Raw genomic sequence first — 21,171 nt, 5'->3', positions numbered from 1 at the left:
AAACCACCAGGTTTTTCTAAACCAATGTGGATCACGACGGCTCGTATTAGGGGAACATCATATATCCCTAGAAACTTGGCAAAACGAACCAAAACCGAAGAAGAAGAAACAAGCGAGTCGGAATAAGATAGTTGTATTCGTGTGGTGTAATATATGTAATATAGTGTGCTTATGCTTTATGATATATGTAAAAATTGCTTGTATTAATAAGTATTTTTTTTATGAATCTAACTCTTGTCTATTTTACAGTATAAAAACACAAAATGGATAGACAACCCAATATTTTAAGAGACCTACCCGGAGACATGATTGATGAAATCTTGTCTAGAGTCGGCCAGAATTCCTCGGCACAACTATTTAAGGCGAGATCAGTTTGTAAGACATTCGAAGAACGTTCCAAGAATGTCTTGGTTTATAAGAGACTTTCGTTTGAAAGATGGGGGATATCACATTGGGAAACCCATAAGCTACGATGTGTTTACTTTGACGCATATATTGCGGGGAACCCAAATGCTATTTTACGCAACGGGTTAAGAAATTATTTTGACTCAATATATCCGAATATTGGACTTCGTGATTTAGAAAAAGCGGCTAACATGCAACATAAAGAAGCATGTTATGCTTACGGATTAGTAATGTTCGCTTCTCACCAAAGTGAGAACAAGAACATCGGGCTACAGCTATTAAACAAAACGTTTCCACAAGTGACGGAGTCGGTAATTGGGATAAGAAATGAGGTTTTTAGATTATTACGGGACTGTTGGACATTACGTAACCCTCGTCCCTTTGACGACGTTACAACACGCTGTCTTATCAACGGCCATAACGGTTATGTTGCACAAGACCAAGGATGGGAAGTAGTCCTAGTAAAACCAGAATGCATGACTTGTTTCTGGACGTATGAATTACGTGTCTTTATTGCCTTTGCTGAACGACTTGTGTACTAGCTAGAATTATCTTCACAACTATCTTGTATCAAAGTTATTGTGTGTTATATTTCATGCTTTATGTAAAATAAGAGGTATTGTAAGTTTGTAAAATATTGTATAAAAGTTTGAACGCGAAATATTATTATAATCAGTTTTTCATATAGAATTGTAGTAGTTGAATTGTATATTAGCTACTAAGTATGAACTTAACGGGTAGGTACTACCCGAATTTAAACTTATAAAACGCTAATATGAAGAAAAAGCTTTTATAAATGAGTTCATATTATGCTACGAAATACTATTAACTACTCTTAATATTCTGTATGATTAACTTGTTCCATTTAACTATTTTGAAGGAAATGGCACCGACTACTTGACACACCGTGAATATGAATGAAGAGGAATTCCGTACTTTTCTAGCTTCAAACATAGCCGCAGTACAGGCTGCGCTACATACCAACAATAACCTTGGATCTAGCAGTACAGGAAATCGTGTAGGATGCACCTACAAAGAATTCACTGCCTGCAAACCTTTGGAATTTGATGGAACCGAAGGACCGATCGGATTGAAACGGTGGACCGAGAAGGTCGAATCGGTGTTTGCCATAAGTAAGTGTACTGAAGAGGACAAAGTAAAGTACGCTACGCATACCTTCACAGGTTCTGCGTTAACATGGTGGAATACCTATCTAGAGCAATTGGGACAAGACGATGCGTACGCACTACCGTGGTCAGCATTCAAGCACTTGATGAACGAGAAGTACCGTCCCAGAACCGAGGTCAATAAGCTCAAGACAGAACTTAGAGGGTTACGAACCCAAGGATTTGATATTACCACGTACGAAAGACGATTCACAGAATTGTGCCTATTGTGTCCGGGAGCATTCGAAGATGAGGAAGAGAAGATCGACGCGTTTGTGAAAGGATTACCGGAAAGAATCCAAGAAGATATAAGTTCACACGAGCCCGCCTCCATACAACAGGCATGTAGAATGGCTCACAAACTCGTGAACCAAATTGAAGAAAGAATTAAAGAACAGACTGCTGAAGAGGCCAATGTAAAGCAAGTCAAAAGAAAGTGGGAGGAAAACGGTGATAAGAATCACCAATACAACAACAACAGCAATTACAACAATAATCGCAACAATTATCCCAACAATCGCAACATCAATCGCAACTACAACAAACGGCCCAACAACAACAACAACAACAACAACAACAACTACAACAATCATCCCAACAACAATAATAACCGCAACAACAACAACAATCAGAAGCAGCTATGCCAAAGGTGTGAAAAGAATCACTCGGGGTTCTGCACCAAATTTTGCAACAAGTGTAAAAGAAATGGTCATAGCGCGGCGAAGTGTGAGGTCTACGGACCAGGGGTTAATAGAACGAAAGGAACAAATGGTGTCGGAACGAGTAATGGCAGAGCAAGTAGTGTCGGAGCAAGTTATGCCAATGTAGTTTGTTATAAATGTGGAAAACCGGGCCACATTATTAGAAATTGCCCGAACCAGGAGAACACGAATGGACAAGGCCGTGGAAGAGTTTTCAATATTAATGCGGCAGAGGCACAGGAAGACCCAGAGCTTGTTACGGGTACGTTTCTTATTGACAATAAATCTGCTTACGTTTTATTTGATTCGGGTGCGGATAGAAGCTATATGAGTAGAGATTTTTGTGCTAAATTAAGTTGTCCATTGACGCCTTTGGATAGTAAATTTTTACTCGAATTAGCAAATGGTAAATTAATTTCAGCAGATAATATATGTCGGAATCGAGAAATTAAACTGGTTAGCGAAACATTTAAGATTGATTTGATACCAGTAGAGTTAGGGAGTTTTGATGTGATAATCGGTATGGACTGGTTGAAAGAAGTGAAAGCGGAGATCGTTTGTTACAAAAATGCAATTCGCATTATACGAGAAAAAGGAAAACCCTTAATGGTGTACGGAGAAAAGGGCAACACGAAGCTACATCTTATTAGTAATTTGAAGGCACAAAAACTAATAAGAAAAGGTTGCTATGCTGTTCTAGCACACGTCGAGAAAGTACAAACTGAAGAAAAGAGCATCAATGATGTTCCCGTCGCAAAAGAATTTCCTGATGTATTTCCAAAAGAATTACCGGGATTACCCCCACATCGATCCGTTGAATTTCAAATAGATCTTGTACCAGGAGCTGCACCAATAGCTCGTGCTCCTTACAGACTCGCACCCAGCGAGATGAAAGAACTGCAAAGCCAATTACAAGAACTTTTAGAGCGTGGTTTCATTCGACCAAGCACATCACCATGGGGAGCTCCTGTTTTGTTTGTCAAGAAGAAAGATGGTACATTCAGGTTGTGTATCGACTACCGAGAGTTGAACAAACTTACCATCAAGAACCGCTACCCACTACCGAGAATCGATGACTTATTTGATCAACTACAAGGCTCGTCTGTTTATTCAAAGATTGACTTACGTTCCGGGTATCATCAAATGCGGGTGAAAGAAGATGATATTCCAAAGACTGCTTTCAGAACACGTTACGGTCATTACGAGTTTATGGTCATGCCGTTTGGTTTAACTAATGCACCAGCTGTGTTCATGGACCTTATGAACCGAGTGTGTGGACCATACTTTGACAAGTTTGTCATTGTTTTCATTGATGACATACTTATTTACTCAAAGAATGACCAAGAACACGGTGAACATTTGAGAAAGGTGTTAGAAGTATTGAAGAAGGAAGAATTGTACGCTAAGTTTTCAAAGTGTGCATTTTGGTTGGAAGAAGTTCAATTCCTCGGTCACATAGTGAACAAAGAAGGTATTAAGGTGGATCCAGAAAAGATAGAAACTGTTGAAAAGTGGGAAACCCCGAAAACTCCGAAACACATACGCCAGTTTTTAGGACTAGCTGGTTACTACAGAAGGTTCATCCAAGACTTTTCCAGAATAGCAAAACCCTTGACTGCATTAACGCATAAAGGGAAGAAATTTGAATGGAATGATGAACAAGAGAAAGCGTTTCAGTTATTGAAGAAAAAGCTAACTACGGCACCTATATTGTCATTGCCTGAAGGGAATGATGATTTTGTGATTTATTGTGATGCATCAAAGCAAGGTCTCAGTTGTGTATTAATGCAACGAACGAAGGTGATTGCTTATGCGTCTAGACAATTGAAGATTCACGAACAAAATTATACGACGCATGATTTGGAATTAGGCGCGGTTGTTTTTGCATTAAAGACTTGGAGGCACTACTTATATGGGGTCAAAAGTATTATATATACCGACCACAAAAGTCTTCAACACATATTTAATCAGAAACAACTGAATATGAGGCAGCGTAGGTGGATTGAATTATTGAATGATTACGACTTTGAGATTCGTTACCACCCGGGGAAGGCAAATGTGGTAGCCGATGCCTTGAGCAGGAAGGACAGAGAACCCATTCGAGTAAAATCTATGAATATAATGATTCATAATAACATTACTACTCAAATAAAGGAGGCGCAACAAGGAGTTTTAAAAGAGGGAAATTTAAAGGATGAAATACCCAAAGGATCGGAGAAGCATCTTAATATTCGGGAAGACGGAACCCGGTATAGGGCTGAAAGGATTTGGGTACCAAAATTTGGAGATATGAGAGAAATGGTACTTAGAGAAGCTCATAAAACCAGATACTCAATACATCCTGGAACGGGGAAGATGTACAAGGATCTCAAGAAACATTTTTGGTGGCCGGGTATGAAAGCCGATGTTGCTAAATACGTAGGAGAATGTTTGACGTGTTCTAAGGTCAAAGCTGAGCATCAGAAACCATCAGGTCTACTTCAACAACCCGAAATCCCGGAATGGAAATGGGAAAACATTACCATGGATTTCATCACTAAATTGCCAAGGACTGCAAGTGGTTTTGATACTATTTGGGTAATAGTTGACCGTCTCACCAAATCAGCACACTTCTTGCCAATAAGAGAAGATGACAAGATGGAGAAGTTAGCACGACTGTATTTGAAGGAAGTCATCTCCAGACATGGAATACCAATCTCTATTATCTCTGATAGGGATGGCAGATTTATTTCAAGATTCTGGCAGACATTACAGCAAGCATTAGGAACTCGTCTAGACATGAGTACTGCCTATCATCCACAAACTGATGGGCAGAGCGAAAGGACGATACAAACGCTTGAAGACATGCTACGAGCATGTGTTATTGATTTCGGAAACAGTTGGGATCGACATCTACCGTTAGCAGAATTTTCCTACAACAACAGCTACCATTCAAGCATTGAGATGGCGCCGTTTGAAGCACTTTATGGTAGAAAGTGCAGGTCTCCGATTTGTTGGAGTGAAGTGGGGGATAGACAGATTACGGGTCCGGAGATTATACAAGAAACTACCGAGAAGATCATCCAAATTCAACAACGGTTGAAAACCGCCCAAAGTCGACAAAAGAGCTACGCTGACATTAAAAGAAAAGATATAGAATTTGAAATTGGAGAGATGGTCATGCTTAAAGTTGCACCTTGGAAAGGCGTTGTTCGATTTGGTAAACGAGGGAAATTAAATCCAAGGTATATTAGACCATTCAAGATTATTGATCGTATCGGACCAGTAGCTTACCGACTAGAGTTACCTCAACAACTCGCGGCTGTACATAACACTTTCCACATCTCGAATTTAAAGAAATGTTTTGCTAAAGAAGATCTCACTATTCCGTTATATGAAATCCAAATCAACGAAAAACTTCAATTCATCGAAGAACCCGTCGAAATAATGGATCGTGAGGTTAAAAGACTTAAGCAAAACAAGATACCAATTGTTAAGGTTCGATGGAATGCTCGTAGAGGACCCGAGTTCACCTGGGAGCGTGAAGATCAGATGAAGAAGAAATACCCGCATCTATTTCCAGAAGATTCGTCAACACCTTCAACAGCTTAAAATTTCGGGACGAAATTTATTTAACGGGTAGGTACTGTAGTGACCCGAACTTTTCCATGTTTATATATATTAATTGAGATTGATATTTACATGATTAAATGTTTCCAACATGTTAAGCAATCAAACTTGTTAAGACTTGATTAATTGAAATATGTTTCATATAGACAATTGACCACCCAAGTTGACCGGTGATTCACGAACGTTAAAACTTGTAAAAACTATATGATGACATATATATGGATATATATATAGTTAACATGATACTATGATAAGTAAACATATCATTAAGTATATTAACAATGAACTACATATGTAAAAACAAGACTACTAACTTAATGATTTTTAAACGAGACATATATGTAACGATTATCGTTGTAAAGACATTTAATGTATATATATCATATTAAGAGATATTCATACATGATAATATCATGATAATATAATAATTTAAAATCTCATTTGATATTATAAACATTGGGTTAACAACATTTAACAAGATCGTTAACCTAAAGGTTTCAAAACAACACTTACATGTAACGACTAACGATGGCTTAACGACTCAGTTAAAATGTATATACATGTAGTGTTTTAATATGTATTTATACACTTTTGAAAGACTTCAATACACTTATCAAAATACTTCTACTTAACAAAAATGCTTACAATTACATCCTCGTTCAGTTTCATCAACAATTCTACTCGTATGCACCCGTATTCGTACTCGTACAATACACAGCTTTTAGATGTATGTACTATTGGTATATACACTCCAATGATCAGCTCTTAGCAGCCCATGTGAGTCACCTAACACATGTGGGAACCATCATTTGGCAACTAGCATGAAATATCTCATAAAATTACAAAAATATGAGTAATCATTCATGACTTATTTACATGAAAATAAAATTACATATCCTTTATATCTAATCCATACACCAACGACCAAAAACACCTACAAACACTTTCATTCTTCAATTTTCTTCATCTAATTGATCTCTCTCAAGTTCTATCTTCAAGTTCTAAGTGTTCTTCATAAATTCCAAAAGTTCTAGTTTCATAAAATCAAGAATACTTTCAAGTTTGCTAGCTCACTTCCAATCTTGTAAGGTGATCATCCAACCTCAAGAAATCTTTGTTTCTTACAGTAGGTTATCATTCTAATACAAGGTAATAATCATATTCAAACTTTGGTTCAATTTCTATAACTATAACAATCTTATTTCAAGTGATGATCTTACTTGAACTTGTTTTCGTGTCATGATTCTGCTTCAAGAACTTCGAGCCATCCAAGGATCCATTGAAGCTAGATCCATTTTTCTCTTTTCCAGTAGGTTTATCCAAGGAACTTAAGGTAGTAATGATGTTCATAACATCATTCGATTCATACATATAAAGCTATCTTATTCGAAGATTTAAACTTGTAATCACTAGAACATAGTTTAGTTAATTCTAAACTTGTTCGCAAACAAAAGTTAATCCTTCTAACTTGACTTTTAAAATCAACTAAACACATGTTCTATATCTATATGATATGCTAACTTAATGATTTAATATGGAACGTTTTTAATCAATAAGAACGGGACATTTCAACAGACACGACACAATTATCATGGCACTCTTTAGCTTATTAAGTTAATATCAAATACATTTTGGTTAATATCCCTTTCTTATTTTCTCCTTGCAATACCCCTCCCCCTACAATTTTCTTCTTCTTCTTCTTCTTCTCAAATATTATCAAAATAAATCTCTTATTCTTTTCAAACCCACTAGAACACCGCATAGAACAACACTGTGCGAGAGTGGTAGTCTGTTAGCATTTCGACGGTAATATGATGGCCACTTAGGGGTGTGCATGGTTCGGAAAAACCGAAGAACCGAACCGAAACTAAGGAACCGAGCGGATCGTGATCGAGCTATTTCGGTCCGGTCCTCATACCACATTTTGCCTCTTTGGTCCGGATCGAACTGGACCGAATCCGAAAATAACACCAAAAAGAAACCGACCGAACCAACCCAACCGAAAATATATGGTCCGGTCCTCGGTCCTTAGTCAGACTTTTTACTACAATTTGAGACTCAAGACAAAATCGAACCGAATTAGTTTGATCTGGTTATGTGTAATGCACACCCCCTATGATACGGAACCGGAGTAATTTTCTTCCTTGTAATGTTTAGTTAATTTTACCATGTGTCATGTGCCATATACTTAAATATGTGCCATAAAATTAAATATATGTTTAATAACACATTGAATAATTATTTTATTGTTAAATAATTATAAAATGAGAGGTAATATAATCAAGCTAAATACGATTAGGCATATTTTTTTAGGCGTTAATACCATTACATAAGTAACAAGTCATCCATCTATTTATATAAACATGTTTACTATTATTAATCTCATGATAATTAGGCATCAAATTAGATATTTTTACACTAAACTATACCACCTTATAAAATTTTAGGCAAACAAAAATTGCATAAGATAAAACAGATTTTCACCATTTTGCAAACAATTACACTTCAATACCACATGTTACTTCTATTTTTTTCCAAGTTAGGCAAACGAAATTGCGTAAATTAACAACAATTTGAAAAGAATCATCAAATCAAATAAAATCAAATTAAATAGTACTGTACTATGTTGTTTGTAGGCGGTTAGGCGCTTTTGATTATGACTCCGTCATTACATAATTATCACATTTTTGTTTAAATATCATGATTTGGACCACCATTAGTCGATATTAATGGCCGCACTTCTACACACTCTTCCGCCGCATCTGTTCATCTCCACAAATTCGTGATGTCGGTAACGGCCGCCACAATGTGCGCTTCCTCCGCACCACTAATCTACCACAACCGCCGATATGAACCACTAACACTAGCACACGTTAATAATTTTAAATCATTCAATCGAAAATGTGCAGCTTCTGTTAACTTCAAAGTAATCAACGCTATCTCCGACAACGGAAATGCAATTGCTGCCGGAGGAGCTCCGGCAGCATTGCCGCTCACTCCAACCGTTAACGGAGCTGTCACGCCGCCGTGTTCTAAGTATCTTACTACCTCTTAATTAGTTATTTAATATTTTTATTACTATTTTTCTTCACATATTTGAGATATGAACGTATAAATGTTAATCTACTCATTTTTTTAGTGTTGCCTGTATAATAATTACATATGTTACTTGTATAATATTCTCTTGCTGTTGCCTGTATAAATCAATAAATTTAATTAATATTTATATTTATATAACAATTAAATTAAACACGAGATAAGTTATACTTATGCCTTGTTAGGGTGAAGCGCCATACGATCTCGGTGTTTGTTGGAGACGAAAGTGGTATAATAAACCGAATTGCTGGTGTATTTGCTAGAAGAGGTTATAACATCGAATCGCTCGCTGTTGGTTTAAATAAGGATAAAGCATTGTTTACCATAGTTGTTTCTGGAACTGAGAAGGTTTTGCAGCAAGTTGTAGCGCAGCTTAACAAGCTTGTGAATGTTATCAAGGTTACGTCGAATTAATAACATGCATCTGTTTAATTATCTACCATGAATTGAATACTTTGAATTATAAACGTGATTGAATTGTTTAATTGTATTAGGTGGAAGATCTTTCTAAGGAGCCACAAGTTGAAAGGGAATTGATGCTTGTGAAGCTTAGTGTAGATCAAAGCACACGAGCTGAGGTTACATCGTTTTATATACTTATGTTTTTTTTTTCTTACGGTTTAAACACTAAAAAGTCCATTGTTCATTTACATGTAGCTATAGAAAATGATGGATAGAAAATTATATATTCAAGATTGATTAATAGTTTCTTTTTTCCTTCAGATTATGTGGCTAGTAGACGTCTTTAGAGCCAATGTCATTGATGCATCGGAATACTCATTGACTATAGAGGTTGACTTTTTAATCTCTTGCTGCATTGATAATTATATTAGTAATCATGTATCAGCTAATTTTCTCAGCTCTGCTTAATATAGGTTACTGGGGATCCTGGAAAGATGGCTGCATTTCATAGAAATTTCGCTAAGTATGGAATAAAAGAGCTCACTAGAACAGGAAAGGTAAAAAAAGATTTATTTTTTAGACAAAAACACAAACATAAACTTTCTTGATTCTTGTCTGCAACTTGTAGATTGCTCTGAGACGGGAAAAACTGGGTGAAACTGCTCCATTTTGGAACTTCTCTGCAGCGTCTTATCCGGATCTAGAACCCACAAGTCCTATTACTGCTGTTTCAAATGGTACAACATGTCCAGTAGACGAAGATTCAATTGCAGTGTCAAGGGTAGGTGGTGTAATCTGTGCAAGCTTAATAGTTGTTTTCTAATTGCATATATCACATGTCAGTTTTTGATAAATTTAATGTAGCATATCGCAAATATAACAGAGATATAGGGAAACATATGAAAAAAAACATTAATATAGAACGATAAAATGAATTAACTTTTTCACCTCTTTTTCTGTAAAACGATGTTAAATGTCAATTAAATCATAAGTTGGCACACGGCCATTATATGCTTATATCTGGTTAGACTAATTTTTTAATGTAACACTTCAGTGTTCTGTTATATGGTCATCAAGATATGAATAGCTAACTGGTAGATCATTTTTTATTGATCGGATATTTGCTAATTAGCCCTTCATATTTTTTCATTTGACTGAAGGGTGATGTTTATCCGGTGGAGAACTACGATAGCTACGTTACGGATCAAGTTCTTGATGCCAATTGGGGGGTACTGTATGATGAAGATGTAAGATGTCAATTTCCCATTTTTTGTTATTTGTTGTCACTGTATATACTTGAGCCCTTTATTAGTCTTCAAGATAATGATTCAACTTAAGATTTGACTTATGACACTAGAGTCAATTTTGTAGTCAACGGGTCATCAGTCTCACACTTTGAACATTCTTGTGAATGATACTCCTGGAGTTCTCAACCTGGTCACCGGAGTTATATCCAGAAGGGGTTACAACATTCAGGTTTCTTTGCTTATATTCAGACATAAATACAATTCTTTTAATAAAAAATTAAAAAATCCAGAAGTAATGGTTGTACGAAAGGAACTAAGAAGGTTTTTTTAATTGGTTATATACAGAGTCTGGTTGTAGGTCCTGCAGAAATAGAAGGTCTATCTCGTATTACAACTGTGGTCCCCGGCACAGATGAATCTATTGGCAAGTTGGTTCAGCAGTTTAACAAAGTGGTGGATGTTCATGATGTGAGATTATTATTTATTATTATTAGACTTATTATTTGATCTATTTAAATTTATTTTCCATATGTAAACCTAAACTAAGGCATTGAAATACGCTTTGTATTCTTAGGTCAGAGATATCACTCACTTGCCGTTTTCAGAACGTGAGCTAATGTTAATAAAAGTTGCTGCAAATTCTGTCGCTCGAAGGGATGTCCTGGACATTGCCACTATATTTCGAGCCAAGCCTGTTGACGTTTCTGATCACACTATTACACTTCAAGTAATTTTTCTTCCTGATTTTTCCTATAACCATTTGTTTTTCTATTTTGCTTTTTTTCTTGTTTTGATTTGATATTTTCCTTTTATACTTTAGCTAACGGGAGATTTCAGTAAGATGTTTGCACTACAAAAACTATTGGAGCCCTATGGAATATGTGAGGTTTGTATAATTTTTTCTGCAAAATAGTCACATTTTTATTTTTAAGTATGTTATTTCTCGAACCCTAGTTTCTAGATTGTGTCATGGCTCACTATAAACTATTCTATCTTTTATGGTGATTTATATTGTCACAAAATTGTATTATGACATCTTAAATGTTCAGATTGCAACATTAGTGGACAAATTTTACATTCCGAGACAAAAATACATTTGTAAAATGACTATGCATTGGCGTTCTAGATTTTGTTTGCCAAGCATTGTGTCATTTCCTTGTTAATAATCCCTGATTGGACTCTAATATGCAGGTGGCAAGGACTGGTAGAGTGGCGTTAGTGCGAGAGTCTGGGGTCGATTCAACATATCTACGTGGATACTCTCTTCCATTGAAATAAATAAATAAATCCAGAGGTTCTTCCACAACTGTATGTTGCAACCCTTACACCTACCTATTAACATTATCATAACCTGCGTGTTATTACAGTTTCACCATCTACAAATAATGTTTTGTTGTTTTTTTGAAGTCTGTTTTTTAAGTTAACCCAATGCCCTTTGATCTGACCGGTACCACCAATGGTTGTGGATGTGAGAATTGTTGTTAGGGTTGCACTTTTACCACTAGGAGAATTTAGTACAATGTTGTCATCTTCATCCTTGGTAGTTATTTGGTTGTATCACGTGACATGAAGTGATGATTTTATTCGTGATGTTTGTTTCTTGTCTGTTGTAACGTTTTTGAACAAATTTTCTAATAAAACTATGTATGTTTCATCGTTGTTTGCAAGAATTATTGATCATCTTAGGGCATCGTCTCTATTCCTTCAAGTGAAAACAAATAAGTAACTCATTGTGCAGTTCTATTATTCACACTTATTATGGTATCGTCAGTCTGTACATATTTGAAAGATACCGAAACTCTTGCACAAATATTTGTTACTATGATATGATCTTAGTATATGAGAGTCTACAAGGTGTATATACAAGTACAAAAGATTAAACTCCAATCTTAACAGGTAATAAGCGTCATCAGCGTCCCAACTCCCCCAGAAAGAAAGAGAAAAAAAAAAAAAAAAAAAAAAAACACTAAACAATTAACAATTATACTCGGAGTGGGCAAAAATACTCAGATAACTGCGCCCTTTCGTGGACCGTGTAAAAGAATTATTTTCTCTTGTCAAAATAAGTATCAATCAAGATCGGGAAGCTTATCATCCGATATTGTAAGTTGTAATTAACTTGACCAAATAACATTAAGGGGTATGCAGATCACGTAAATGGTCAACATTAAGGAGTATGCAGATCACGTAAATGGTCAACAACATCACGAGAACCAGTCAACCACTTGATATCAGAACGGTGAAGTACATTTGACTGTACACGAGTAGAGTTATCCGGTTTTTGCTCCATAGGCATAGACCTGTCTGACAAACTGTGTGTGTGACGAACACGAACTCTGTGGCATTTTCTCTCCGTTGTACAACTGCCTCTTACTTCAACCAACAACATAACTTCCTTATCACGCACGTCCTCACACCAACAGTTATGAGGAGCACCATCTACGTATTCCTCTAGGGTTTCATATCCTTGATGATGAACTGAGATCTCCGCAATATGATTCGGTTCTATTATACCAATCGTTGGCTTAACCTGATTCAGTGGCTCAGTGCAATAAACTATCATTAGAAACTTTCACTCTGAATAAATACATTACAGTAATTTAAAATAGACATAATTACGCGGACAGTCCCTATGTTTTGCACAGATTACACGCTCAGTCCCTAAACTTTTTTTATTGCGTGGTCAGTCCTCGTGGTTTGCACATTTAACGTGTACAGTCTAAACTTTTTTCTTGCGTGAACAGTCCTCGTGGTTTGCACATTTAACAGAAATATTTAATAGTCGTTAGTCACCAGGCAATATTGGCTAACCACGAGGACTGTCCACGCAAAAAATTTTAGCAACTAAGCGCGTAATCTGTGCAAACCACAGGGATTGTCCGCGCAATTATGTCTTTAAAATATGTAGTCATGATTCAAAATTAAAGGTGGCAAATTGGGAGGGCCGGGTCAAAAAGGAGTAGCATCATTTACAGGTCAAAACAGGTCAGGTTGGGCCAGCCCATCAAAGCTGTAAGTTCATTTCTAGAACTTCCTAAATATTTAACATAATGAACTGAAATTACCACTCCTATCTATTAATGCATATAAGAATCAGAGAAAATTACCTCAAGCCATCGTGGAAAGCCGTAAGAACCTCTTGGGCGGTGACTAGATGCTTGTTTTCCATCTTTAATAGTACATTGACCTTCACATAAAACCTTAAACAGAGCTTCATCTTCCCCAGATTTATTGGTAATCCGCAAGATTGATTTGTCATTATCATGAAGAATTATATTGTTTGTACTTAGAATAGCATCGGGAACATTGAATTGTTCTTCAAGAACACGCCTGATTTTCGAATTAGTTTTGATAATTTCTCCATACATTTTTCTTCTTTTTGACTCATCTATTCGAGCCAGCTCCACACTAAAGATGCAACGCACAGGCTTATGATCACTATCTGTCACATCCATACAAGCTTCATACCTGCAAAAAAAAAGTAATAATAATAAAATACAAAATAAAAAAATTGTACCTTTCAGAAAAATGATGATGACGAAAGAAAACACAAACTGGACAGAGCAAACTTACTGCAAAATCGAAGCAACTACAGGACAATTTAAATTGCATATGTCTAAAGAATCTGTACGGTTATCACGATATAGGACTCGATCACACCATGCAGGTATGCGCCTTTTTTCACCCGAATCATACCCTACAACATGAACATTTAAACCCATTAAGCAAAAGCTATGATACAACCCGAAATATACAAAAGTAGATACATTTAAGGTATTATATATACCTGCTAAACCAGGTTGATGCCTTTCAAATTTGTAGGTTGGGGGAAACCTAATAGCAGCTTCACGCATTCCTTGAAAAACAGTTCCAGCTTTCATTTCAATATGTAGCTGATCCTTTTCTTTAAGCCAATCAAAACTTCTTTGAGAGATAAAATCTCGTGCTTCATCATACGATATATCATCAAGTCGATAATTAAAGTCACCTAAAAACACAACCATGTCTGCCTCAGACAGCTCCGGCAACTCATCCACAGACATAGCACCAAGAGCCTGCAAAAACATCAACATTATTGTCTCATAGTTTCATATTAAGTAATATTCTACCAATAATTTGGCATTATTCAATGAACCTACATTTACAATACGGCCCGTTTGGATAGCAGATGAGACTCCAGCTGCAAAAAGTAAGCCGGGAACCAGGCGGGCCCCATAGAGAGCCCATAATGAGAAAGATGACAAGGCAAGCAAGCAAGATAAGAAAAGGTATGACATCATACCAGACGATGCATTCACAACGTTTTGTGGACGGCTGAAGGACATAGTCTTATATACATGATCGAAATCAGCATTACGCGCTCTAACAGCGTCTAAGTGTGCTGCAAAGTGACAATTCACGAAGCATATAATGCACCCATAGATTCTCATCCTCAAACCAACTGCTCCCTGCAGTTTATCAGTTATATAGTTGAATCACCAACAACGCAAGTAAATTATACCAATAGTCATTGTGGTTTAAATGAAATTACACCAATAGTCCTTATCTTTTGACAATTACAGCGATAGTCTCTCCGGTTTTCATGAAATTACACAAATCATCCTTATCTTTTGAAAATTACACTGACCGCCCCTGACTTACTCTAAAATGTATGTTAATGGTCCCTACTAGCAATATACATTTTGAACAAGTCAAGGACCATCAACGTACACTTTTATATAAGTCAGGGAAGATCAGTGTAATTTTTAAAGGATAAGGACAATTGGTGTAATTTCATTAAAACTGCACGGAAGACCACTGTAATTTTCAAATGATAAAGACTGTTGATGAAATTTCATGTAAACTATAAGGACTAAAGGTATTATTTACTCAAATTAGAATAATCAAATCCCCAGCAGCAGTTACCTTATTACCAATAGCATTTCCAAATCCACATGGAACTGCTGCAACATCAATATCTCCAACATTAACTCTAATATCATTGCTGGCCCTGAAATAACATCCAAAAGTCAAACACAAAACATGGCAAAAAACCAACGCGAACTCAAAAGTTGTTACAACTAAAACATTTTTCTTTGTAGAAAGTTTAGAACAGATATTTATACTTTTTACACCTGAAAAAGTTAATCCCCCACAAAATACTCACCACACTCCGATAAGCATGCCCGCTAGCTGTCTCGAGCCAACACGTTGAAAACTTGACCCTTCATCCAGAGTTCGACCAATCATGTCAAGCCACCATTGACCCGCAGCACTTCCCTCAAGACCTAACTGCATCTGTAGAAAAAAACTTTATAATCAACATTGCAAAACAATTTTTTTTTTTTGATAAATAATAATAATAATTATTTATAATTATTATTATTATTAATGATAAATATTAATTATTATTACAGTTTCTCTGGCAGCAGACATAGCAAGAAACCCAGCGCCCATTTCAACCTCCTGTAACCCAACAGCAACAATATCAACGTCTTTAGCTGAAGAACCCAACCAAGATATAAGTGAATCATGTGTGGTTCTTCCTTCAGCAACATTCCATGTACCAGCAAGAATCTTAAAATTTTCAAGCTTTGTGTACTGTAATTCTTTGTCAGACAACTCTGAACATAATATTTTATCTACAGGTCCAGGAGACGATATACTCCATCCACGTATGCCACCATCATTAGCCAATGTAAATATGTAACCGGGCCCAACAGTCATATCAATAATAGCACTGTCATGAGCAACCCATTTGCCAACCAAATTTCCATCAAGATCAAGTACATGCAGTGTCCCACTTGCATACCCGACCCATACTTGTAACCCAAACGTACATAAGCAAGAAATGGCATAGTTATGATACTGAAAGTCTTGCACTTGGTTTCCATTTCCATCCCATTTCACAATTAACCCATTTGCAGATCCAGTCCAAATGGTTCCATCAATTGTTATGATTAAACCTTCGATTCTACGAATATCATCACCTAAAACTCCTTTTGCTGCAACGCGAAAAACCGCATCAGCTGCACCCAATATTGCATTACGTGACCTCTGAAAAAAACTAATCCCACTTTGTGTTTTGTCTTTTTTAGGATAAGATGAAAATTTCATCTTTGCTTCTTCTTCTGGTGTTAGATCTTGCATAACTGTTAAATTTTCAGCCAGTCCATCAATGTTGAACACTTTTAACAACTCTCTTGTATATGCATCCCATAATGCAGATGACATGGGGCCCGCGCTCCAAACTTTTGCCCCGGAATGATCAGATAACAAATATTTAACATCTGCTGAAAGTATACTACAAGAGATGCCATTTGTAGTGACTTGGTTTTTAAGATCGATGTATGATCTCTCAATTATTAAAGATGCCATGTGTTTTTCCTCTTTTGTCAATAACTGGGCCTTTTCAATGGCTTCCCAGGGCCACACAATTATTGAACCACCCTCGGATCCGGACCATAGATCACCTAGATGAAGTTCAGAATTAGAAGAAAACTATATTTATCTAAAAATCTTTCTTGTATTAACATAATATTGAAAATTGATTGAAGCTACGTGTAAACTGAAAAAATGATACTAATTATCCATGTAGAAAGTTTGAACATTTGAAACCCATGTTTTAAGTTTCTAATTGTTTATATAAAGAATAAAGATGAATATATCAGTTTGAAATAAAACTTGGAAAGAAAGTGAAGGTTTTGTTGTAACACACAAGTACACAACGAGGATAGATTAATTCCATTTGTCCACAAAAACAAAGTTCGCTTCATAACTTAAGACAGCTTTTAATTTTAATTTATACTTGATTAAACATAATAATAACTATCAATTTTTCAAGAAAACTTACACAGTTTAAGAGACTAACAAAATTCTTTTGGAGATAAAGGAATAGTTAATTAAACATTTAACTTTATCGATAGGGTGAATATACATTATTAGTTTAAGTATTTCTTGCTAGTCATGAACCCTAAAGGCCTAAAACCTTTCAGTAAGCTGATATTCAGCCAGATAACAGATTCAAGTTCAAAAAAACTGGGACAGATTTAACTTTATCGATAGGGTGAATATACATAAATTTATGCAGTTCCTGCTAGTCATGAACCCTAAAGGCCTAAAGTCTTTCTGTATAGTGATATTCAGCCAGGTAACAGATTCAAGTAAAAGAAAACTGGGACAGATCCATATGCACACTCGTTGAAGCTATAATATTAATATTATAAAAAAAAACTCCAGATTCACAAGTGCAAGACATATTACCATACGACGAAATCACCATCGACAAAACAGGTCCACGATGAGCTTGCCACGAGATACATTCTCTAAACGGAACATCAGGTTCATCATTATAACTTTTCAACATTTTCCAACACCTAATCTTCCCATCTTTATGTCCACTCCACACCACCTTATTCCCATCATCAACCACCAAGCACAAAGTTGGAGACGTCTTAACCGATTCATAAAACCGTACCTCCACCTCATCTTCCCCATCATCAAACATATCCTTCACATCCCAAACCCTAACACCACACTCAGATCCTGCCCACAGTTCCCTACCACCTTCTGTTCCTTCCAATACTCTCAAAAAACACCCAATCTGTGTCTCCCTAAGCGGATGTGGCCGTAATTCGACACACGGTGGCCAGCCGGGATGCACGGCAGCCCTAATTGGTAACCTAAACATCCCAATCCCTCCACCACTACCTATAATGTCCGGCAACGCTTGTTTACATTCATTATTCGTTTCATCAACAGTTAATAACTTCTTATCTAAATACTGCATCATGTAATCCAACCGATTTCCAGCCTGAAGTACAGAATTCTCACCGCCGGTACTTCCGGTGCCGGCGCCGGCACTGCCACTGGAGTAAAGTCCATCGTCTGATGATGAATCGTAGAATCGATCGAAAACCATTAGGGTTTTAGTACCGGTAGGGGTAGTACCGTAATTAGTATCATCATCGTCGTCAAAACTGATCAAATTAGGCGAATTATGACCGAAATCAAGTTGACGAGTTTCTGGTGATGAGTTTAATGATGAAAACAGGTCATCTACAGCATGATCTCTGCTAGCCATGTACTTGAATTGCCGATATTAAATTGTATTTGTATATATAGATATAGATAGATATATAAGTTGAAAGATGAAACTATACGTACAGCATATATTTATTTATTTACACAAGATAAAAGAAGATATCAATGAATCTGTAAGGAGATTTGGAGTAATCGTTGAAAAGTATTCGTTTTATATGATGAAATGAAATGAAATGAAATGATGAATCACATGAACATATTCATGTGGCTGCACGTTTTATCGTTATTATTGATTAAAATAATAATAATTACGACTAACAATTTGATTTTTTCAATAATTAAACATTTATACCATTGCCTAAATTTGCCTTGCTTCAAGTGCATATATTCGTGGTCTAGTTTTCCATGGACCTAGCGAGTCAAATGACTTGAACACGAGAAAACTGGTTACCATAAATTTACTGTTAGGTCAAACATGGGTCATGCGTCTAACTTGTAATTACAATTAGAAGGGTTGAGTAAAATAATTTAATACTCATAAATTTAAGTTTTATTCGGAATAAAGATAAAGAAAGATAAAGAGTCTATACATCTATCTATTCTATCTATCTATCTATACACATCTAAAAATCGTGAAATATAATCCGACATGTCAGTCCTTAATTAATCCTTAATCAGTTTTGCTGAGGTGTAAATCCCCTACTTAATCACAATTAACACTAATTAATCTACCTATTATCCACGCTGGCATTAACACAAACGATCAAAACACACGATGCAGAATGTTTCTTCTCCTACTGCTCCTCTCCAATCCATCTCCTGTAAACCCAATACCTAATTGATTCAACCGGAAAACACATGGATATATGATTCGCAATCAATCAGATGCGATTGATAAACCAATAAACCAATCGCCATAAGAACCTTTCATCATCTTCCTTCGATCCGATAATTTCATCATCGGTCTAACCAGGTATGTAAGTAAACATGCGTTCTAAACTTCAGTTGTTCACACGTATACATGAAATCAAATTTTGTTTTCTTGTGGATTTAAAAAATTAGGGTTTGTATTTCAGTCTAACACTCAGATTTCTTATTGTTTACTCTGATCCTAAAATATAATTGTTATAGTATGTAACTTCATTATGTTACACGTTTGAAGATTATGTAAATTCATTATTATTGCATATTTGTTGTGTGCTATTGATTAATAAATTCAATCGTCTATAAACAGACATGTTTTTTTCTGAATCTTGCAGATGATATAGTATGGCTACACATTTGATAATTACAGGTCAGACAAGGATGGATTCGAAAACAGGTAATGCACAATATGTTTTCGATAGCATACCCATTTGAGGTATGTTTTCAATATACCCTTGCAAAATTTTATCACTTTAGTAGCAAAATTAGTGTCAATTTGATGGTTATGTTCCAGAACCTGCAAAATAAAACTGATGAATTTCATATAAAGTTCTCAAATTTTGTCTTACATTTGATAATACTCGATTTCTAATCAGGAAGTGATTTCTAAACAGGATAGACAAACCCGTGCTTATTTGATTTGTGTAATTCTGCTGAGGTTTTGTTCAATTGTTGATCAGTTGTAGTTAATTCTGAAATAAATGATTGATTTATCATTTTATGATATTAGCTCGAAGAAAAGTGGTAAAGGAAAGAGACCTGGAAACGGTGGAAACATATTCATGAAAAGTGTTGATCTCGGATTTAAGACTCCTAGAAAGGCTATTCAAGGTAATTATCATAATCTCTTTTTGTATCCGGTGATGTATCCGTCATGGGCCGCATTCATGCTATTATATCTATAGCAGATGTAAATATAACTTCGTGAATAGTAAAATTACTTTACTAAATATGATGACGGTTACCTCGATATGTATACCAGCTCTTAGTTGGTTACCATATTTACTGAATTCGAAGAAGGTAATATGGGTGGGTCACACATTTCGAAAATGTGTGACCCAATGGTTAGAGTTTTTTAAATTTCGTGTATACACAATTTCATCCATGCTAATTGCTAATTTGCTTCAGAAAACAAACTCAAATTTCGTATACACAAATTCAACCATACTAATTTTTTACATTTCTGATATCAGCTAATAACAACTGCATACATGAAACATGTGTATAAATTTGATTTCGTATTCCATGAATTTAAAATAAATCCAAACATATGAAATTTTTCTGCAGGAAAAACTCACCTACAATGATGCCAATTCTTTAATCATCATTACCTGTTATCAGATTCAATAGGCAAGTTCATGTTAAGAACACTTTATAATCAAGGTATATTATACACTTGACTTCATTCTCAGTTTCAATGTTAATGTCATTAATTTTGTACTTGGTTAAGGTTTCATATATTATTATATATTCACAATATTGAAGCTGTAGTTTACAGGTTTAATAAAGATATACATATATTGTCATATTTTAACCTTCATGCTTAAGTTATAAATTGTTATTGTTAAACAGAATCATATATGAATTGTTAATAATCAA

The 21,171-nt window shown here is 35.7% G+C and overlaps 2 protein-coding genes across 3 annotated transcripts; one reads left to right on the top strand and one right to left on the bottom strand.

The window, feature by feature from the left end:
* Positions 1-8,630: 8,630 nt before the first annotated feature.
* On the top strand, positions 8,631-12,280 carry LOC139861464 (acetolactate synthase small subunit 2, chloroplastic-like). Its single transcript, XM_071849854.1, has 12 exons — positions 8,631-8,917; positions 9,163-9,376; positions 9,472-9,555; positions 9,701-9,769; positions 9,853-9,936; positions 10,008-10,160; positions 10,540-10,626; positions 10,751-10,855; positions 10,972-11,094; positions 11,201-11,353; positions 11,447-11,512; positions 11,818-12,280. The coding sequence occupies exons 1-12, from the start codon at positions 8,667-8,669 to the stop codon at positions 11,902-11,904; spliced, it is 1,476 nt and encodes a 491-aa protein (XP_071705955.1). The 5' UTR covers positions 8,631-8,666; the 3' UTR covers positions 11,905-12,280.
* A 69-nt stretch (positions 12,281-12,349) lies between these two features.
* On the bottom strand, positions 12,350-18,815 carry LOC139861463 (type II inositol polyphosphate 5-phosphatase 15-like). Of its 2 annotated transcripts, XM_071849853.1 has the most exons (10): positions 17,869-18,812; positions 16,021-17,078; positions 15,773-15,903; positions 15,532-15,616; positions 14,909-15,074; positions 14,766-14,806; positions 14,414-14,681; positions 14,200-14,323; positions 13,734-14,094; positions 12,350-13,156 (listed from the first exon to the last, which is right to left on the bottom strand). In XM_071849853.1, exons 1-10 carry the CDS (start codon positions 18,686-18,688, stop codon positions 12,794-12,796), a joined length of 3,417 nt encoding a protein of 1,138 aa, XP_071705954.1. In that variant the 5' UTR covers positions 18,689-18,812; the 3' UTR covers positions 12,350-12,793. The 2 variants fall into 2 exon arrangements, with proteins under 2 accessions (XP_071705954.1, XP_071705953.1); XM_071849852.1 differs by having other exon boundaries at positions 14,766-15,074; positions 17,869-18,815.
* Between the last annotated feature and the right edge of the window lie 2,356 nt (positions 18,816-21,171).

This window comes from Rutidosis leptorrhynchoides, chromosome 8 (assembly GCF_046630445.1).
Source record: "Rutidosis leptorrhynchoides isolate AG116_Rl617_1_P2 chromosome 8, CSIRO_AGI_Rlap_v1, whole genome shotgun sequence".
NCBI lineage: Eukaryota > Viridiplantae > Streptophyta > Magnoliopsida > Asterales > Asteraceae > Rutidosis > Rutidosis leptorrhynchoides.
This window is presented reverse-complemented; position numbering and strand designations above follow the sequence as displayed.

Excerpts from the sequence above, each read along its gene's own strand:
- LOC139861464 (XM_071849854.1), top strand. The coding sequence starts at position 8,667 with ATGTCGGTAACGGCCGCCACAATGTGCGCTTCCTCCGCACCACTAATC. Across the intron at positions 8,918-9,162 it reads GTCACGCCGCCGTGTTCTAA|GGTGAAGCGCCATACGATCT; the intron begins GTATCTTACTAC and ends ATGCCTTGTTAG. Across the intron at positions 11,354-11,446 it reads ATCACACTATTACACTTCAA|CTAACGGGAGATTTCAGTAA; the intron begins GTAATTTTTCTT and ends TTTATACTTTAG.
- LOC139861463 (XM_071849852.1), bottom strand. The coding sequence starts at position 18,688 with ATGGCTAGCAGAGATCATGCTGTAGATGACCTGTTTTCATCATTAAAC. Across the intron at positions 15,904-16,020 it reads TGTCTGCTGCCAGAGAAACT|ATGCAGTTAGGTCTTGAGGG; the intron begins GTAATAATAATT and ends TTTTTTCTACAG. Across the intron at positions 15,617-15,772 it reads GGCATGCTTATCGGAGTGTG|GGCCAGCAATGATATTAGAG; the intron begins GTGAGTATTTTG and ends ATGTTATTTCAG.